Source organism: Lissotriton vulgaris, chromosome 3_1 (genome assembly GCF_964263255.1).
Source record: "Lissotriton vulgaris chromosome 3_1, aLisVul1.2, whole genome shotgun sequence".
Classification (NCBI taxonomy): Eukaryota; Metazoa; Chordata; class Amphibia; order Caudata; family Salamandridae; genus Lissotriton; species Lissotriton vulgaris.
In genome coordinates, this window is record NC_141689.1 from 2,017,074,718 (window position 1) to 2,017,094,759 (window position 20,042).

Consider the following 20,042-nt stretch of genomic DNA (forward strand, 5'->3'; position numbering starts at 1 on the left):
TATATTGAGTTTTGTATGTACCTGCTCTGGTGTTCTCCCGCTGACGTATTCTTCTTTGGAAGAGGGTGCTCTTGGGTACATTTGGGTTTCCATATCCGTACTAGGTGGAGATTCTGATCTTGCTTTAGACTTCTCATCAAAAAGTGTTGGCACACCCCTCCTAAAATAGAAATTTTTCTTAATATGTTTTTGCAATTTAATATTACTTATTGTGTATCAACATTATCATTTGGGTAAATATATATGTGCTAAAGTATGTATATTCAATAACATATTTTATACTGGCTACGTTTTGCATATTCTTTACAATATTACAATAGAAGTAGTTTGAGATTCACACACATTTGTGAATATCTTATTTAGTCGTTTTCATTTAACACTGAAAGAGGAGTCAAGGTTAGAGGGTGAAAGCCTCTATTGATCTCCTTTTCCCATGACAGCTTAGTGCACAATAGATCATCGATTATCTGTACTGGGGGAATTACATTTTGCCTTAACACCTTTTATTTGTGTTTTGAAGCATGTCCATGTAAATGAATTACACATATCTTCATATTTATTCGGGCCAGTAGAGTCAGAGTTTGGATTGCTATCCTTAAAGAACTTAGAAAAGTTTTTGCTGTGATGATTTAGAGTTACATTATAAGCAACAAGTGCAGAAGCCAAGAGCTCTTTAATGCCATTGTAATGTAAACCTTGTAAAAATGAAAGAGAGCACAAATATGTTATTAATGAAGTACATTATTTCCAATAAAGTCTTTAGGGAATCTAATTTGGGAGATGGACTTTTTACACCTTCTGTCTCATTAGTAGAACAATAAGGGCCAGATGTAGGTCGGTCGGTAACGGCCGAAAATCGGTATTTTCGGCTGTTGCCGACCGGTATACATGATTTGGCATGTAGGGGCACAATTTTACAGAATCGGTAAATACCGAATGTTACAGAATCGGTATTTCCACATCTGGAAATACCTACATGTCCACCACATTGATTTACCGATTTTCAATTACCGAATCGGTAAAATTCGGTAATTAAAAATCGGTAAATCAATTTTACCTACATCGGGCCCCTAATGTCTTCGTTCTGCATGGCAGAGTCTTGTTCAATTTCACTTTTTACTTCACATTCAGTCAATATGTACTTAGCAGTCAAATACACAAGCAATATTTTTACAATCCTTTCAAGAAACATTACATGTAAAAGTAGGATGAAAAGCTTTGAGATAATTAAAACATAGTGATAGCAAATTTATGTTTTTGGGGTAGGGCAGGCAACAAGGAGATTGGTCGATAAGATCTCACAGCTGATTATGTGACACCTTCATCGGGATGAGGACTGGCTCCTCTCAGGACACCACATTTTAGAACACAGGTTTTCAGGAGGTTTTTTAACAAGTATATCTAAGGGCAATTTACATATAATGACTTCCTGTGGAGAATGTTTGGTTGTTTTAGTCATTCTGAAAGGCCAACTTAATTGTACTATTTGGTGGCCTGACAAAAACCAGCTCCATTCCTTATAGACATTACCTTATTATTGCTATGCCATATCAATCCCAAAATGCTTATGGAGTCCTCCCTCCTCATCTCTTTCATTCATAACATTCTTCAGAAAATAATACACAAACTTTTTCATCTGAAGAAAGTGATATCAAAGCTAATAGGTCCATTCTTCAAATCTCCGATGTTAGAAACTGCTACTGATTTCCTTTAATTTATTCTCCATAATATTTATAAGTGAGGGTAGAAAAGGGGAATCTGATCAGGAAGCTTCTGCCTAAAATTACAACTGTGATCTGGGTTTGCATCTAAGAATTTTGGTAAATAGAAGAAAATATTTGCAATCATTATTTTTGGAATCAATCTGTTATAGAATGCCCACTGAAAAAGTATTTCACAGTGTGTGAAAATTCTAGATCAGGGCTAAGATAGAGCTGGAAAGTGTTAGTACCATCAATCTACTCCTTACATATTCTATTTTATATTATGCAAAGGAGACAGTACCTTTCCCCCATAATTGGTAAAAGGGGTCTATCCCAACTGTGTCTATTTTCTATTATGTAGAGGTAGCTTCATCTTATTAGTGTTAAGCTTCAAGATAGCTATACCTCATAATATCCTTTATATGTGAGGATTTGAAAAATAGCTGTGTGTCGTCTTCTTATGACAATGTCTTGCAGCCAAAGGATTTGATGATGTTAGAAACGTTTTGGATGTATACATTGAATAACAATGGATATAAAGAGGACTCTGGAACTACCCCAAATGGCTCTGAGGTACTCCTTGATGTATAATGAAATACATTGAGAGATTGGGAGTGACCCTCCAGGAATGATATGAACCATTCCATAGTGGCATCCTTGATTACCACCTCTCTTAATTGGTGAATCAGAACAGATAGGCTCACTGTTTTAATATATAGAAGAGTACCAAAATAAATACTTCCGATGTGTCACCATCATTCAAAATGGACTTTAGGTCCTTACCGGTTCTCAGGAATGCCGTTTCTGTCACTCTGTCATTCTAATCACCACAGGTCCAGGGTGTAGGATACCTTCAAAATTGCTAACGGCTGTTTCACTACAATTTTCTTGAGGATTTACCCAGGGTTAGAAAAGGTGTCACTGGACTGTAGTTAGCAACAGTACTAAGCTATATTAACAGAACCTCTCAAATGGCCAAAGAGGAGTAAATTTGGTCTGTGACACTGTCCTTAATTTCAGGCACAATAAAGCTACCCTGCGTAGATCATCTGAGGAGCTTCATATTCATGATAAAGGGCTCAACATATTCCCTAGTGGCTGGTGTAAAGGCGGTCAAGGAAGACCAAGTGGTCTCTTGGGGGGCATATACAAAGAAACCTGAGCCAAATTATGATCCACTTGTCTATCCCTCAATGTCCTGGGTTTGAACACCGGAGAATGCAGCCCACTGCTCACTAAATGTCTCTGACTTTTAAAAATCTTTATAAAAATAAATCTGCATTAGAGATGGGGAGAACACCCCTAAAGCCCACTTTCAAAATTTTGACACAATCTATGATTTGAAGATTGTTTACAACCCCTATAATGCCAGTAAAACAAAGGCAATGAAAGTCAGGAAGCTTAGAGGAATACAGGCAAAATTTCAACAGAGTTCAAACTTGCACGTGGAAGTGTGTGTCACGTGGGCAGGGAACTTACATAGGGAGTGGCAACGAAGCAGATCCACTCCTGGCCTGATATAGATGCTCAGTGCAAGAGGACATTAATTTCAGTCTTTCTTGGGAGCCCTTCAGGATGCTGACTGGGAGTCCCTTAACTCAGAGAGCTCCCTGGCAACCATCTGGATATATTGTGTCCAGCAGGATCCTCGACACAGATTGATATTGGCTGGAGGATGAACAGTGTATGAATGAGGGGTGAAACAAGAGAACATGCTTTTACTTCACTGTCAAATGTAAATGTATGTTTTATGTATATTCTCAAAGCTCAGGGATTGCATTGACTCTATACGTTTTGTAAATACACTTAAGGGCTCATAAGGAAACACATAGGTGTGCACGCACACACACACTCTTTTGGAACTGTGTGCCCTTGTTGTAAGCTTTGTGATGCATTTATTTATTTTAGAAGTTTTATATAGCACTGGCTGGACCCGGAGGTATCAGAGCGCTTTACATTGGTGGGAAGGAGGTCACAGTATAGAACAATCAATCAAAAGCATGAAAAACCAAAATGTTAAAAAACTAAAAACAGCAGTTAATTAATAGATTTTTAGTACAAACCAAGAACGTAAATAATCAAGGACTGTCTCGTTTTATGATCTAATAATGGTTCTGAGGCACTGTAGTGGCATTAAAAACACTGAATTCTCCTATAAAGTTTTCAGAAAATAGATGTTAGTCTGCACTGGCATTTGAAAAGGTCTTAAAATAAGTGCCTACAAGGTACGTCTTAGTATGCTACAATTTGTCCACTCTTCCAAGCCAAAAGGTAGCCAACATGTTTGATAAGTCATCGGAACATGGCGACTCATTTGTGTCTGTCCACCTGCAGTTTGCTGTATCCTGGCGGCGATCAGGCCTTGACACCACCCGTTGGCTTACAGACTTCTTCCAAAAACCAAGATCAATTTAGAGGTGTAGTGGAGGGTAGCGAGGGTGGTGAATAGCTCAGAACCTCCCCTCCTGCCCCGCGCATTAGTGGGACAGCGTTAGTAGTACACTGCCGGGTCAAGGGCACATGGACCAAATTCTCCCAGCACTTGACAAACTTAACCAAGCAAACCAAAGATTCTCACAACAAAGGAGGAGAAAGAAGGGCAACCGCCCTAATGAGTTTTTCTTGCGCTTGATTGAACGAAGTAGCCTTTTCAGGAGGCTAATAGTTAAAAACCTTCACAAGCTTTTGTCCGAAGAAATGGCAGGCGTTTTCCACCCCTTTATTTTTTTTAAAGAAAAAGTAGGCCCTTTTGGAGTCCACATGAGCTGTGTGGATTTTAAGGGCGACCCCAGGTCATACAGAACTAATCAAGCGAAAACAATACGAAAATTTGCCTGACAGTCATCAAGCATCTGAGGACTTTATCAAAAAGAAAGAGGAATGCACTAAACCACTGGCAGAAGCAAAAGGTCAAATCCGCAAGGTGGTATTGCTGCGGCCTGGATTAAATTATGTATTCATTGTTAATTTATGTATGTATGTATGTATGTGCAAATGACCTCGCTGCTGCAGGTGCATAAGGGAGTTTCTGAAAGGGCCCGGTTTAGCGCCTCGGCTGGAATATTGGTCCATTTAACTCATTCTTCCCCTTAAGGCGATCAAACACAGACTTTTTTTTTAAGGGAAGCAGATAGGGAGGAAAACGCATAGGGCCAGTGGTTTTCTGAGCCCCATTCATGACTTTCAGAAGGCCGGGGAGAGGAGAGTGCCAGCCCCATGCAGTTTAATGGCTAGGAAATTAGCAAATGAATGCTTATGTCAATATGTGATTAATCCTTATTGGTTTAAAGAGATACAAAGTCTCCTTCGAAGCTTAAAATCTCGCAGTGTGCCCCTCACACAGAGACGGGCGAAAATCGTCTTTTTGTGTCAGAGGACAGACAGACGGTAATTATTTAATCGACTAAAGGCTGCAGACCTGTTCTTCTCAATTAATTTGTTTCGAACTCTTCCGAGTGAACGAGATAATAAAAGCGAACCATTGGTCTTTTTTTTTTTGCTGCGTCATGAGGTGTTTGTTTCTCACAGAAGAAATCATGTGTTACATCTGACGTACTCTTTCCAGATTCAATCCGTTTTCTGTTTTGTTTCGGAAGGGCAGAAATCGAGGTTACAAAACAGCAGGCATCTTGGTTTTTCAAGGTCTTAACCCGGCATTATTAATGGACTGAAACCGCCACTGCCCGCTGCTGCTGACCCGGAGTAGCCACCCTCAGTGGGGCTCCGTGTAGGGCAAGACCCTGGGCCCAGGATGAACATAGCACCCCAGCGTGTGGGCATGGAGCCAGAAGCCAGGCATGTGCCACATATCCCAAAGGAGGCTTCAACATACACATATAAATACTTCTACATCACAGGGGGGGTTATTATCACTTACACCACGATTTAAAAAAAAAAAAAAGAAATCCGGGTTTTACCCTTATTTTTGTCACTTCAAAACAAGATTTCTTTTTATACATTTAGATGAAGTATCTTCTGGGTTTTTGTATTTTGTCAGAGGTTACCCTGTTCAGACCGAGATACCATTTAAAATTATGATTAATAAAAAAGTAATAACTTTATGAGCTTTAAGCTGTCCGAGTGCCTCATACAACTTTTGTAGAGTTTCCTATTTTAAGGGATTCACACAAATCTCTTTTTTGCACACAGGAATGTATAAAAACGATTACCTTTCTAAGTGTCACATCTGACCCTAAACTGGCGGAATTTCCATCAGCTGAAAAAAATGATTGTTTTTATTATGGTTATGGGGCTAAAGCACCTCGCCTTTGTTATTTTTTCTCTAAATGTGAGAATTTTTTTGCAGGTGGGGAATTTTCTCCCCCCAACACCCGAGGGACATATGGGACACTTTCATAGTTTCATTCCTAATTTGCACACTTACTCCATGTAGTTTAACACTACAGTTAGGAGAGAAAATTATTCCTGAAAAACATTGTAAATGTTGGTGAATATAAGTTTATGACTTTAGGGCAGGTTTTTGTGGGAGGTCAGTACATCCCTAGTGGCCTCCATTGAGCCCTTCATGTGGTAACACCCAGGTCCCAACCTTTAGTCCCACACTTACAACAGTGGAGAAGTAGTCATTCTTGCACATATTTGCAGTCCTAAATAGAATTTAGGGTCATAAATCTTATCAAAACCTGTTTTGAGGATGAAAGTTTTGGAACTATCAATCTAGGTACATCTTTTTACTTCTAAAAGTAAGGGCAATTGTACCTGTAAATGCTTTTCTCAAGATGGCCGAGAGATAGTCTAGATATTTAATGATTTGGAAACCGATTTCTAAAAGACAGGCTTACCTCATCACCTCCTAAAGTTGAGGTTAACTTTGTAAGTTGATGTAAGTAAAATGTAATGAAGAAAATAGGTTCAGCAATTGCTACTAAGCAAATCTTGTAAAGGCAAGAATGTTGGTAAAATGACAGGTGAGCCAACCCAAACACCTCCACCGTCAGACTTTACAGCTGTGAATCTGTAGCTTTCCTACTAAACAGGGACCGTCTATGAAGAGATGGAAATACGTACCATGTTTAGGAAAGAAAATTGAACAGAAATAGCAAACATGCTCCTTTTTATGAGGACACCTTGTAGGGTATGGAACATAAGCACCTTCATTAAAAATGAAAACCATATGGACTCAAGATATGATGTTCATGCAGAAGAAGAGACTCAGGTGTGGAAGAAAATATTGCACCTTCCACAAATACACCAGAAGGACCTAATCTTGGTCTAAGAATAGACCTGAAATCAGCTGAACCCGTGGAGTTCAAGATATCCCGAAAGAAAATTGTCCAGAAAATTGTGAGAAATTGGACTTTTGGTTGAGGGGGGAGTGAGCCCTCCTCAAGCAACAACCATAATTCCTGTCAGGGTGAACCACAAAAAGTCATTAAATGAACCTATGCTTAACCCCCCTTTGGTAGCTTGGCACAAAAGCAGTCAGGCTTAATGTAGAGACAATCTGTAAAGTACGTATGAAGTACATAAACATGAATAAAGTGTAAACACAATACAAGAAAAATCCCACAGCAACTAGAAAAACAGTACATTTTAATAATTAAAATGGGATGTATGACATTACAACGCATGCTTTTACCACGCATGCTTTTACATCGCAAGTTTTACAATGCATGCCTTTACAACGCCTAGTGTTGAGGGGTGCTGGATAGTGAATAGTTTAATTTACTATTCCAACTCCAGTCCCCGTGGATAGTAGGGAAGGTGTTGGATAGTAAATTAAATCTATTCCCTATCCTAGAGCGCCCCCCAGCGCAATGCGTTGTAATGGTTTGCGTTGAAAAAGTTGAGATGTAAAGGCACTGCGTGGTAAAAGTTGCGTTGTAAAGGATGTTTCCCATTAAAATGATATCAAAACAACCAAAATCCAATCAGTAGAACTAGAGATATGCAACTTCAAAGTTTTAGTTAAAAGTAGCACCAGAAAGCACAAAGCTCGAACTGTGGTTATCGGGGCATGTCGGACCGGGACAAAGTCACATGTTCAATCTGACAGCGATGGAGCACAGGACGGAGCTTGTTCCACTGGACATTATATCTAGACTGAGATGCGTGTTCTTTCATTGGAATGCATCGCGCTTCATTGGTTCACATGAGGCCACTAATCAGGAAATGAGAAATGCTGCAATGCGAGGTCCTTCATCGAGATGCATCACCCTGTGTCGGTTCTGAGGTGTCTGCCCATCAGGAGCTGCAATGCATTGTCCTGCGTTGTCCTACGTCGCGCTGCATCAGTTCTGATGAGGTTGTAGATCAAGAGCTGCAAGGTGACGCAATGTTTGGGCCAGCATCGAAATGAATCGTGCTGCATTGTGTCTGATAAGGCCATTTATAAGGAGCTGCGAGGTACTGCAATGCATGGTCCTGAGTCGAAATGCGTTGGTTCCAATGAAGCTGCCAGTCAGGAGCTGCGAAGTTCTGTGATGGGAGGTTCTGCGTCGAACTGCATTGAGCTGCATTGCACTGTGTCGATTCTGAGGGACCCACAGCTGGGCCAGGAGGAGTAAACCAGGAGTAAAGCCATCCAAGGGTCCAGACCTGGGAGACACCGCCTGGGAATCAGGGCTCACTCAAGCAAAGGCCATGCAACAGGACACAGGTAGGTCCATTATCATCTGGACCACTGGGTAGATGCAGTACAGGTCGCTGGAGCTTGTTATGTGTCTGTCGCTCAGAACAGTGGGCCAGTCAGCTAGCCCTTGGAGTCACTCTGGTAGTTCTGGAATCTTCTGGGGTCAAGGAGCAGGTCCAGTCTTCATTTGACAGGCCAAAAGGAAAAACAATGGAACCCTACTCACTACGGAACCAGGGTGCGTACTTTATATAGGAAACAATGGTTCCAGTGGAGCAATGTGTGTACGGTCATGGGTCAGAACAAAACATAATATCCATAACAGTTTGAGGGTTCAAGGGGATATTGGAGAGAGAGAGACAAAGCTCATAACACCAAGTTTCATATCATAGTTGAGTTTGTATTGTTTCAAAATGAAATAAATCATATACACATTATACACATAATTTTTTAACACAGTGCGAAGTGTCCCAAGTGTATTATGAGAACCAAAAAAACAGAAAAACAATTGAGTGACATCAAGTGAGATATATACAAGCTTTCTACAAAATGTAATTTCGGGGAAAAAGGAATAACGACCATGAAAGTAATAAATATAACAGAATGTTACAGTGACTATCTTCATTCATAGACACTGTTTGTATGGTTCATTTCCATAGAGCGTCGACGGCGTTTCGAACCGGAAGTAGATAAGGGGTCTCGTCAGGACCAGGGTAGTATGGGACATCTATAGGGGTGAGAACAAAAGTGTAAGGACATGAACACTATGTGTTGGAAAGGATTGTGAAGGACCATTGCCAGAGCGTAATTACCTAGATCATGCGAGCTCAAACACTGAGTGAAAGTGTGCCAACCATGTGTGAACTTCAGAGTAAAGTACTCACAGTGAACCCAGCTGGGTTCTTTTGCATGGCGTGGCAAGGGGGGGGAAGGGAGGGGGGAAACGAGGTCAGGTAAGGAAACAACTCAATGCAGAAACCTGGTGAGCAGTACCTGGCAGGTGGAGGTACTTACCACTGAAGGCAGTAAATGTGTAATCGATGATTTCTTTGTCAGGCAGCAGGGCAGCCCTTCTTTCAGCAGGGCATCATGGCAGTTCTTCCAGCAGCTCGCAAACAGAGCAGTTCTTCTTCTGAATATTAAACAGGTCCAAAAGTGATCTGAAGAGTTGGTCTGAGGGTCCAATATTTATACGTGGTGTCAACTTTGAAGTGAGAGAAACTTCCAGACTTCCTCCCAAATCTGGTTCTAGAAATTCTTTACTTCCCCTGCCCTGCCTCCAAGATATCTGGAGTCACAAATAGCTAGTGTGAAGTTCTTTGTGTATGGGCTGAGGCAGCTCCTTTGAATTGCCAGTGTGGTAGGTGACAGCTCCACCCTCCCATAAGTTAAGGATGGGCCGTCCCACCAATAACTAGCCTCCCTTTAGTGACACTGTTTGGGAGGAGTACACAAAGGCCAACTTCCAACTACACCGAACCATTTGGTGCCTACAGCCTGTGTAGACTGTATGCACCAAATGGTTAGAACAAGAAAATGACAACTTTCTAAAAGTGCATTTTTTTTTAATTGTAATTTAAAATTTGACTTTACCATTAAGTAGGATTTTTAAATTACAATCCATTAGAGATCAAACATGATATTTCTACCTATTCCCAAATAAAAGTTGTCAGTTATTATATGCAATAAGGAAATGATATCCTATGGGAGAGGTAGTCCTTACAGTATTGAAAAAGGAATTTAAGAGTTTTTCACTACCAGGACATATAAAACTTAAACATGTCCAGCTTTTTCAACACAATACACCCTGCCTTATGGGTTATTTGGGGTCTACCATAAGGGTGACTTATATGTATTAAAAAAAGGATGGTTTAGCCTGGCAAAAGGTTTTTTCTGCCGGGCCGAAATGGCAGTTTAAAACTGCACACAAGCTGCAATGGCAGGCTTGGGACGTGTTTTAAAAGGCTACTTAAGTGGGTGGCACCATAGGGGCTGCAGACACACAAGTAGCATTTAATTTACAGGCGCTGGGTACATGTAATACCACTTTACTAGGGACTTATAGGTAAATTAAATGTGCCAATTTTACCATGTTTAAAGGAGAGAGCACAAACACTTTAGCACTGGTTAGCAGAGGTAAAGTGCACAGAGTCCTAATGCCCAAAAAAACAAATTCAGCAAAACAGGAGGAGTGAATGCAAACGATTTGGAGGAAAACCACACCAAGTATGTCAGGTAAACATCATATTATTTGATTGAAGGATGGTCTCAGACATATATGAAGAATCAGTGATAGGGGATATTAGCCAAATTGGAAAGGAGGTTTGAATTAGCAAATTAGCCGCCTTTCCAGTCACCTGAACACCCTAAAGTTTCCAAATGGAATTAAACAGCACTGTAAAAAACATTTATTTAGCCGCAATTCAGTGCACAATATACATTTATTTCGAACTATTTAAAATGTTGGGGAGATATTTAAACATTGTTCTTTTAGTGATCGAGCCTACAAGAGACTACCACTGTCTTCTATAGTGTGCCTCAAGTGTTCACACTGTCACTTTACAGAAGGCTAAAAATGAGCGTCTGACAATGTCGCTGAATCTAGTGGTATAGTGAAATTGTGCAGGCAGCTTCTTTCAGGGTCTGCCACTCTGCAGAGTTTGTCTATTTAGCCCAATAAAGTAAGGTGGTTGTAAGTCTCACATCAACTAAAATACACAAGACGTACCATTTAGGATACCCATTCCTGAGATTGCAAACCTCACAGAAAGCAGCAGTTTGCCTGTTATTTTCCCTCTAAAAGTGGAAGCAGTTTATTAAGAGATCACTCAATTGGCTTCCTCTTGACCAGGGAGTGACATTTCAAACACATCGTGTGGTTTTTATGTTCATTGTTGTTCACACCCGAATCATACTTGCTTGATTCACCCTAAAGTCCAGTATTATGTCTCTATAACACTTCTGCAGGCCAGCAAGCAAAACAGACTAAAGTATTCTCTTCTGGGTATGAACACAAAGTAACCTGTTGTATCACCATTCAGGCATCAACACCTCTAGAAGCTCTTCCAAGTGTGATTTTGGATTGCAGTTCCTGCCATGCTTTCAGGAAAGAATGGATAATTCTGTTTTAAGGATTTCCCTAGAATTTCGCTTCCGTGGCCTCTCGGAATGTGGATTTTACTAGACCATGAGTAGGTGACATTAAGTCCAAAGTGATTCATTTTCATAAGTTGAACAAAAACATAGGGGGCTGTGCCCAAAGCCTATATGACGGCTGATTCTACATTACATTCAGAGCAGTAGGAGCTACAGTGCAAGGTGCGTAAGAAGATGTTTTTCATGATCCCCAGAATCTCCTTTACCTTTTGGAAGTTTGAGGAGCTATTTCTCGTTTCCATGCAAAGGAGTAGCTCGTCAATTACCATTTGGTTTGTGAGGCGTGATCTGCACAGTGCCTGCAGGTAGCAAGGAGAAGAGCACTGAATGGAACAGAAATTGTTTTCCATTTTTAAATTTGACAAGTAATGTACATTTGTTCAAATCAGTTTAATTTAATCAGATTTTATACAATTCAAGTAGAATTCTGTCATGTCCTATTGATCCTCTAAGAGGCGACTGTATCCTAGAACGTGACATATAATGATAAGAAATTTTTTTAGAGTAAAGAGCGCAGAAAGAGTTTGAAGTAATGACTTACAGACTGCTATCAAGTCTGAAGAGTAGATGAGAAGCATCATAATCAATAGTCTGTGTCCAATCACGGAGAGACTGCCAGGGTAGAACAATTATGATTATTATTAATAAGCTTAGAGCTAGCCCTGGGATCTGCCCGGTACAGAGCAGCAGTAGGGGAAAATCAAAAGGAGATCTGAATAGCAAGTTAGAAGAGCATTGGAGGAAAAACTTTGATCCCCTGAATAAAATCACCTATAAATTGGTGCTGAAAGCCCACTATGCCAAAGTAAGTGAGGGAAAAAAATCATTTTGGGCCTTAAAAATCGAACAAGCTGGGAACAGCAGCAGGGAATTGTTCACGATTGTAAAGGACTTTTCTTCCCATAATGCAATAAAGAGCCCCTTCACTCCTACTTATGAATGGACGAATCATATTGCGCAATACTTTTATAAGCGGAACATGGGGCAAAAGTAATATCCTGCGCCGATGACACTCAATTGTTGTTTACATGCGAGAAGGATGAGGTGCTAAGAGGAAACGAAATCAACACGTGCTTAGCTAAGGTGTTGCCTGGTTTAGGCAAAATCAACTGCTATGTAACTCAGAAAAGTCTTAAATTGTTTTCTTTGGATATATTCCAGGCGATGAATGGCGCCAATGGTGGCCCCAGAATTTGTTCCCTAGTCACCACCGTAAAAAACCTCAGGGTGAAACTGGACGCTGATATGTCAATGAAGTCCCAGGTCCTTTCAGTGGCCGGCACTTGTTTTGGGCTATTAAAAACAATGAGAAACTCCCTCCCTTTGCATTGGAAAACTGTGGTCCAAGCCCTGATTACGTTAAGGTTGCACTGTGTCAAAGTGCTGTACTTGGGCCTCCCTGATTACTTACTAGGCTGCCTGCAGGTGGTACAAAACGCGGCGGCATGGGCTGTACTTATGGTCGGACCCAGGACACACATGACCCCATACTTAAAGTCCCTGCACTGGCTCTCAGTGAGAAAAAGGGTACATTTTAAAGCCCTGGTGCTGGCCTTCAAAGCCTTTTACAACATTTGGGCCCCTTATATTAAGAATAGAATTCAGCCCTATACACCATCTAGATCCTTGCGGTCTTCGACACAGTGCCTGACGATCGTGCCAAAGTTCTTTCATCACGTAAGGGGGGACGCTCCTTTCAAGTGGGAGCCTCAAAGCTATAGAATAGCCTACCGCCTTCCCTGAGACAGGTACAGGACCTTCTTAGTTTCAGGAGAATCTTAAAAACTTGTCTCTTTCAACAGTAGAGGAAGAGCCTGCTGTTGTGTTTCACTGCTCTGTCAAGGGGTCACGCTAGCGCCAGGACACTCCCAGGAGTAGCCGCGCGCTCTACAAATACCCTGGAACATAACATATCGGGTACACACATTTATTGAATGTTTCTTTTAAGACACTCTCTTTCATTTTATATTTATGGAAATCATGTGCCCTACATTTAAATGCAATTGGCCACAGTCCAGGTCCTTCAGACGCAAGGTATGGAGAACAGCACAATCTTTCAGAGTCTAAAACACCAACAACATAGCCAGCTTCACTTTTAGACGAGACTCAAAATTAACCCTGCGAGTTTGCATTAACTTTGCAGTGGAATTATATTTTATATATTTTATTTTATATAGTGTTCAGCTGAAAAGCTACTTTAGAGTGCATATGAGGGTGCGAAAGGGGACAAGGAAAAGAAGTGTTGCACCAGATGGGATGAAGTGGTCAATGTACAGGGGCTTTAGAAATGTCAGCAGCGACAAGAGCTAAAAGCCTGCAGGCTTCCTGTTCTTTCATGAATTTCTGTGGGTCTTACCTTGGGACATGGGTAGGGAGAGAGAATTTCTTAGGAAAGAGACTTGGTCTTGCAAGGTTCTAGTTCAAAAACGTTTGCATTTTGCTAGATAGGGGCAGAGTCTATTTGGGTTGGTGATTTTAGCTAAATGGAACTGCCTTGTCAGTTCCAATATTTGCGGGGATGTTCAGTTATTCCAGAACCTGTTCAGGATGTAGACTGTGTTGAACTCCACCATTTTCTTGACTGGGAGTTGGCGTAAAGCATTCAAAGTGATTAAAAAGTGTTCCAGACATTACAAGATAGGGAGGAGGAGGAGGCAATATGTTTTTTTAAGTTTGGAAACTTGGTATCTATCTTAACTTAAAGTCCTAGATAGATTTCACAACAACAGCAAATGATTAGGAGTAGCAAAGTGAGGATATAAGCAATTTACTTTCAAGGAAATAACAAAGATAGAATTTTGAGGAAAACATGAAGGGGACAGAAGGCCATCTCAGTGACATCACTGATCTGAAGGACCAAGGTTAGGATCCCACATTGCAAACGTTTAATTTTAGGAATAATGTGGCACCCATAGAAAAAGGGACACTGTATAGTAGTGTGGAAGAGTCAGGAGTTACCAAACGTAGAACATCAGAGTTTGAAGTATTGATGCAGAGCCATTTCTGATGTATTGAGCTTTGAGTATCTATTAGGTAGTCCAAGAATAATCTACTATACCATGGCTAATTTGAAACTCTAATGAAGATCCAATTTGATCAGCCTATATATGCTATCTCTGGTTGTAGTTTCAGATAATACTATCGCGAGTGATAATTTTGACAACACCACATGTGGGGGTCAGAGACATGGAGAGCTGGTTAGGAAGTACTGCTTGGTCCACTGTGTGAAAATCTACTGAGTGGACAAACAGAACAAGAGTGCAAATTGTGGTTGATCCAGGTCGAGGACAGTTCTTGAACACCTAGGACAGTGATCCTATTGAGGTAAAATAACCTTAAAGCAATATTTGAGAAGGGTGTCCTATTACAGATAGTGAAAGAGTTTTGAATTGATCACAGCTTTGAGAATCTTCACCATACAGAGAAGTCAGTGGCTATTTGGACCTTCTGGAACAGCATTCTCTTTTGTTAGTAACAGACTAATCAGGGCATGTTAAATTACTTGTGGATATCTGTTTGTTTCAAAGATGTTCATAAGCTAAATTGTGAGGGTGTTGAGGGTAGGTTGTCTAATTTTCATTAAGTACAGTTGTAGATTCTGGTAGTTGTACTTAAGTAAGTTGATGATACTGAAACTCTCCCCTTATTGTACCAGGCAGAAGTCATAGAAGGAAGCAGGACAGAATAACTATCCTTTGTTGGTCACACATTTTGGGTGGTTCTGAGGAGGCAATTATTGATGGAAGTGATTTGATACTGTCATGGAAGAGAGTGATGAAGTCATCACAGAGCCTTTGCAATAGAGTCATCTCAGAAGATGGTAGCAGGCGGGCAGTGTACATTTCTTTGATCATCCAACGGCATACTTCTACCTCGATGGCTGCAACAAGTTGTGTGATAAGGAGGGAGGTGTGATTCGCATTTACATTGATCAACTACAAAGGGCCAGTAAGCAGATTTAATCAGTTTAGTGATTTGGCTGATTTGGCTCGGACACGATTGCCAGGTGATCAAGAATGATGACTCGATAGTGGTCAAAATGTCTGAAAGCGAATAATCCAGTCAGGGATTGGGAACTGTGTTAGTTTCAAGAAAAGTACTGGCAAACATTTCTTTCAGGTTTCTTTTGCCATAATTGGCCATCATGAGGGTTGGTGGGGCTCCCATGATGTTGAGTTTGGCTTTGACGGAGAAGTTAATGAAGGCATAGTCTGACCATTAAAAAGGCAGGAAGTTGCACGTGATGAGATTCAAAAGCTGAGAAAATATAGGGTCAAGCCTTTGGTAAGGTTCATATTTTCTGTGTTGATCAGGTGAGAGAAGTTGAAAATCTGCATGTCCTCAAACAGTCCTCGAGGGTGAGTTGTCCGGGCTGTCAGTCCATATTTTCAGAACACCCCAGAGAATGGAAAACGTGGGGATATACTACATGAGCAATAGGAGCCTGGGTGTTAAAATGCAAGGTGCTGGAAACCAGGAGATTGGTCTATAAGTGGAAGTCTGAGAAGAAAATTGATCACAGCTTTATTAAACCCAGAGAAGGCCAACCCACCATGGATAAGCTGTGTTGATTAGGATGAACTGCTATTTAGACTCTCAAGTAATCTGACTGATACAAGTGCTAGGTCCTATCTAGGTGTGTGCATAGTTGCAACGCCTAACTGCCTACAACTCTGCACAACTCTTTCATGAACTATGGGTAAGTATGCATTACTAGAATTGGGATTAATTCGGGTAAAGGGGAGGAAGGGTGCCCTTCCCTTCTCAAGGGAGATTTAAAGCTGGATAACCAAATCTTTTTCCTAGCCCACACCGTTCGTCATTCCCTGGCCTCAGCAACATCCAGAATGTTTTCCATGGCCTCAGCATTTGTTCCTGAGAGGGTACAGCCTTCTACAGTTCCATTTCCTGCTCCAGGATATCTCAGGACTATGGCACAGTGGCCATGCTATGGAATATAAACACCATGACATGCAAAGGGGACTGTATCACTGAAAACACTACACAACTCTTGATTATGAAATAGAAGCCACATTGAGCCACATTGAAACGTTTACATGTTAGTATGGTCTTCATCAATAAAATCATATGTCAAATGATGGATTAGCAGACACACGAAGTGCATGGTCTGTGGTCCAAGAAACTGCAACTCCTTAAAGCATCAGAGAATTGCTTTGCAAGAAGTGTACTCGATGAACAGCCTGACAGATTTCATTCTGTTGCTGTCCTCTTTCAATGCTCTGACACATGAATATTCAGTAAGTCAGACTGTCGGATCCCTGATGGAACATCCAGCGGTTGAAGCCTGCCGGGAACAATGTACTTCAATCCGAGGTGGATATTCATGAAATGCATGCTGAACTTCAGTTGTCTGAGGACCCAATACTTTTAACAGGAATTTGTGTTTTTTTTTGTAAGTTCATGTATTTTTTATTATTTAGGCAACTTATGTAAGTATGTACATGGTTACAACAAGAAGAGATAAGTATGTAAAGCTACTGCTGATGTTCAAATATTAAATCACTCGACAAATTATGACACGTTACACAAGAATATTAGTGAGAGAGTAATTACAAGAGTAACACTGAAAAAAGGGGGATACTATAGATTGTAATTATATTTATATAGCGCTTACTACCCCTGATGAGACGTCAAAGCGCTCTTTCGGCAAGTAGCACGCTACTCTGGAATCCAAAAAAGATTAGTGGTGAATAAGTATAAGGAGCTATGAAAATAATTTGAGTGGTGGACATGTGAATTAGTTATTTGGATTGAAAAGGATAGAGGAGGAATAGAAGAGGGAAGGTTTCGTATTTATATAGAGCTTGCTACCCCTCATGAGGTGTTGAGAAGCTTTTCGGCTGGTAGCACGCTACTCGAAACCCATAAAGGATTAGTGGTGAATTAGTTTAGGGAGATATGAAATTAATTTGAGCGGTGGACATGTGAGTTTGCTATTTGGATTGAAAAGGATAGTGGAGGGATGAAGGAGGAAGGTTTTGCATTTATATACCTCTTGCTACCCCTGATGAGGTGTTGAGGTGCTTTTCGGCATGTAGCACGCTACTCCGGAACCCAAACAGGATTAGTGGGGAATTAGTATAGTGAAATATGAAATTAGTTTGATCGGTAAAAGGATAATCTGTTAGTTGGATTGAAAGGATAGTGCAAGGATAGAAGAGGGAAGGACTATAAAGATTTTTTTTGTAGCTCATAGCAGTGAATGAATGAATGAATGAATTCGGATTTCTAAAGCGCGGGTAGCTGCCCTGAGGCGTCCAAGCGCTAAGCATATCTCTGAGGTGTGAGTTAGGAGGAGGGCAGATTCAGTACCATGGTTATGTGGTGAACAGGAGCGTTTTCAGCTGTTTGCGAAAAGAGAGAATGTCGGGGTTTGATCTGAGATGCTGGGGTAGGGCGTTCCACTTTTTAGCCACATTGAAGGAGAAAGAGCGGCCTCCGGATCTTGATTTCTTTATTTGCGGTACAATGGCTAGATGTGCAGAAGTGGAACGCAGCTGTCTAGTGGGTAGATAGGGTGTGATGAGAGGGAGGTTGATGGTCGGGCCTTGCGACCAGAAAGTCTGGTGTGCGATGCAGAGTGATTTGAAGTCTACTCTTTCCTTTACGGGGAGCCAGTGCAGTTTCCTCAGTCCGGACTTTACTGAGGATCTGCGAGGAGGAGGAGGTTTGGGATGAGTAAAGGGGAGGTATATATGAATAAAGAAAGTAATATATATAGATTTAAGTTGTATTTAATACATTCAGACTTTCAAGTTTTGCTGTACTTTAAGTAAATGCATTTGTTTATAAACTTCTTTACAGAAAGGTGGGTCGACGCATGGGTCAATCATAGTTCTTTTATGTTCCTTTTGTAAAATCCATACAGGCCAGAACCAAAGGGTGCCCCAACGCATTTCGGTCTCGCAGAGACCTTGTTCACGGGTGTATGGGCCGCATTTCAAAACCAATTAAATACATTGTTATGTGTTTTAACATCACTTCCTGTGTTTACTGCTTGTTTTATGGGAGATGTAGTGCCACGTGTGACAGTTAAAATCATTCGAAGACAGGGGGGTGTAAAGTGCAATGTGCGAAATATGTGCAAATTGGTTTTACCAGGAGAGGAGAACATTCATAATGTATTTAAACATATGTATGTAAATTCAAGTAAACCGCATATTGTATCCAGTCAATCTAGAAGTTTTTACATGCACAATTAATCTTATTTGTAGGACATAATGTCCCCTTGGGCTCATGTTATCCAGTATTCGAAAGTGACAAGCAGATAATGCAAACCAATGTATGTGGAGTTCACTCATCTCATTTAACGATCAACGACTAGGGATTAACCATTACCATCTATGACGGGAAACTCCTATTGATTTATTACTAGGAGTCATTGTTAATCTAGCGATTATACAATTAATTATTATAAGATAAAAGATTAAATCATTTCAACCCACCAGTGGGTGGGTTGAAATGTATTTAATTGGTTTTGAAACTGTCCTAGAAGCGCCATAATATCCAGCAATGATATATAAATATTACCTACTGGCGTTCTGATGCAGTTTCCACCGGAAGAGCGTTTTTTCGTTTGCCAATAACTTTGGCGTCATTTGACAAATCCTTGCAAAATTTTCTAAAAACGACAGTCACTTCAGCTGCTGTCCTGAAAATATTGTGGTGATCAGTCAAGTGGGCCGGAAAAATAAGGGGGGGGGGGGGGGGGGGGGGTGTCCCAAAACGCTTTTTCACCTTGTCAATTTCCGTAGGAAACTTTAACCACGGCTACAGCCTGAACTGCACTGTACTGGAATTACACCAAATTTGGTAGAACAGTAAATCTTGGTCCAAAAAGCATCCTTTTTGTTAAATTGTGCAATTCTGTTCAGTATTTTCAGAGGAATGTACAGATTTTTCAGATATACAACTGATGCCGCACTGGATCCGCAACCTCTCCCGATCTTGGGCCTGAGATCTGATTGGCTGCAACACTTCAAACCAGGAAATGATGGCAGCCAAGTGGCCCCTCCTCCAGCCCCTGGGACCGACACCTCCCCAGAGCACACTATTTTTTTGAAGTAATGTGAGGGAGGCCATTGGGCCCTCCCCCGCTGTCCAGGGACTGCCACTTCCCCGGCCCCCGAGACCACCACCTCAACAGGGGAAATTTGAAGAAAGGAGGGGGGCCTTGTGGCTCCCTTTCAGGAGCCCTATATGGGCCTGGGGACCGCAACCCCCAGATCCGGCTCCAGCAATGTCCCAGGGTGCCCACCCCGGGTTATTGCAGGTTGCCATAGTTTGCGGGAGCACCGCTCCCGCCAAGAAAGAGCAAACACTGCTCCACTTCATGTCAGCGAGAGCATTAAGTGGAGCAGAATTGCTTTTGGCCAGAGGGAGCTACATGTTAGCAGCTCTCTCTTTTAAAAAGCATTGCCTTCAGGCTCTCCTAGTGGTCTCCAATTAGAAAAACTGGGTGATCTGGGTGGCACCCAAAATCGGCCCAGGAGTGAGGCCACCCTCCATGTGTATAAAACAAATTATATATTTTTTTAAGAGACAGGCCCCAGGGGATGGAGCCCCTTGGG

At 41.2% G+C, this 20,042-nt stretch overlaps 1 protein-coding gene across 1 annotated transcript in view; it reads right to left on the minus strand.

Moving 5' to 3' along the window:
• The window catches only part of LOC147728741 (EF-hand calcium-binding domain-containing protein 6-like), a 377,333-nt gene that overhangs the window by 71,835 nt on the left and 285,456 nt on the right, over positions 1–20,042 (minus strand). The window contains exon 13 of the mRNA XM_086962496.1: positions 22–160. Coding sequence (XP_086818622.1) covers positions 22–160 — 139 coding nt within the window. The remainder of the gene's footprint in view (positions 1–21; positions 161–20,042) is intronic.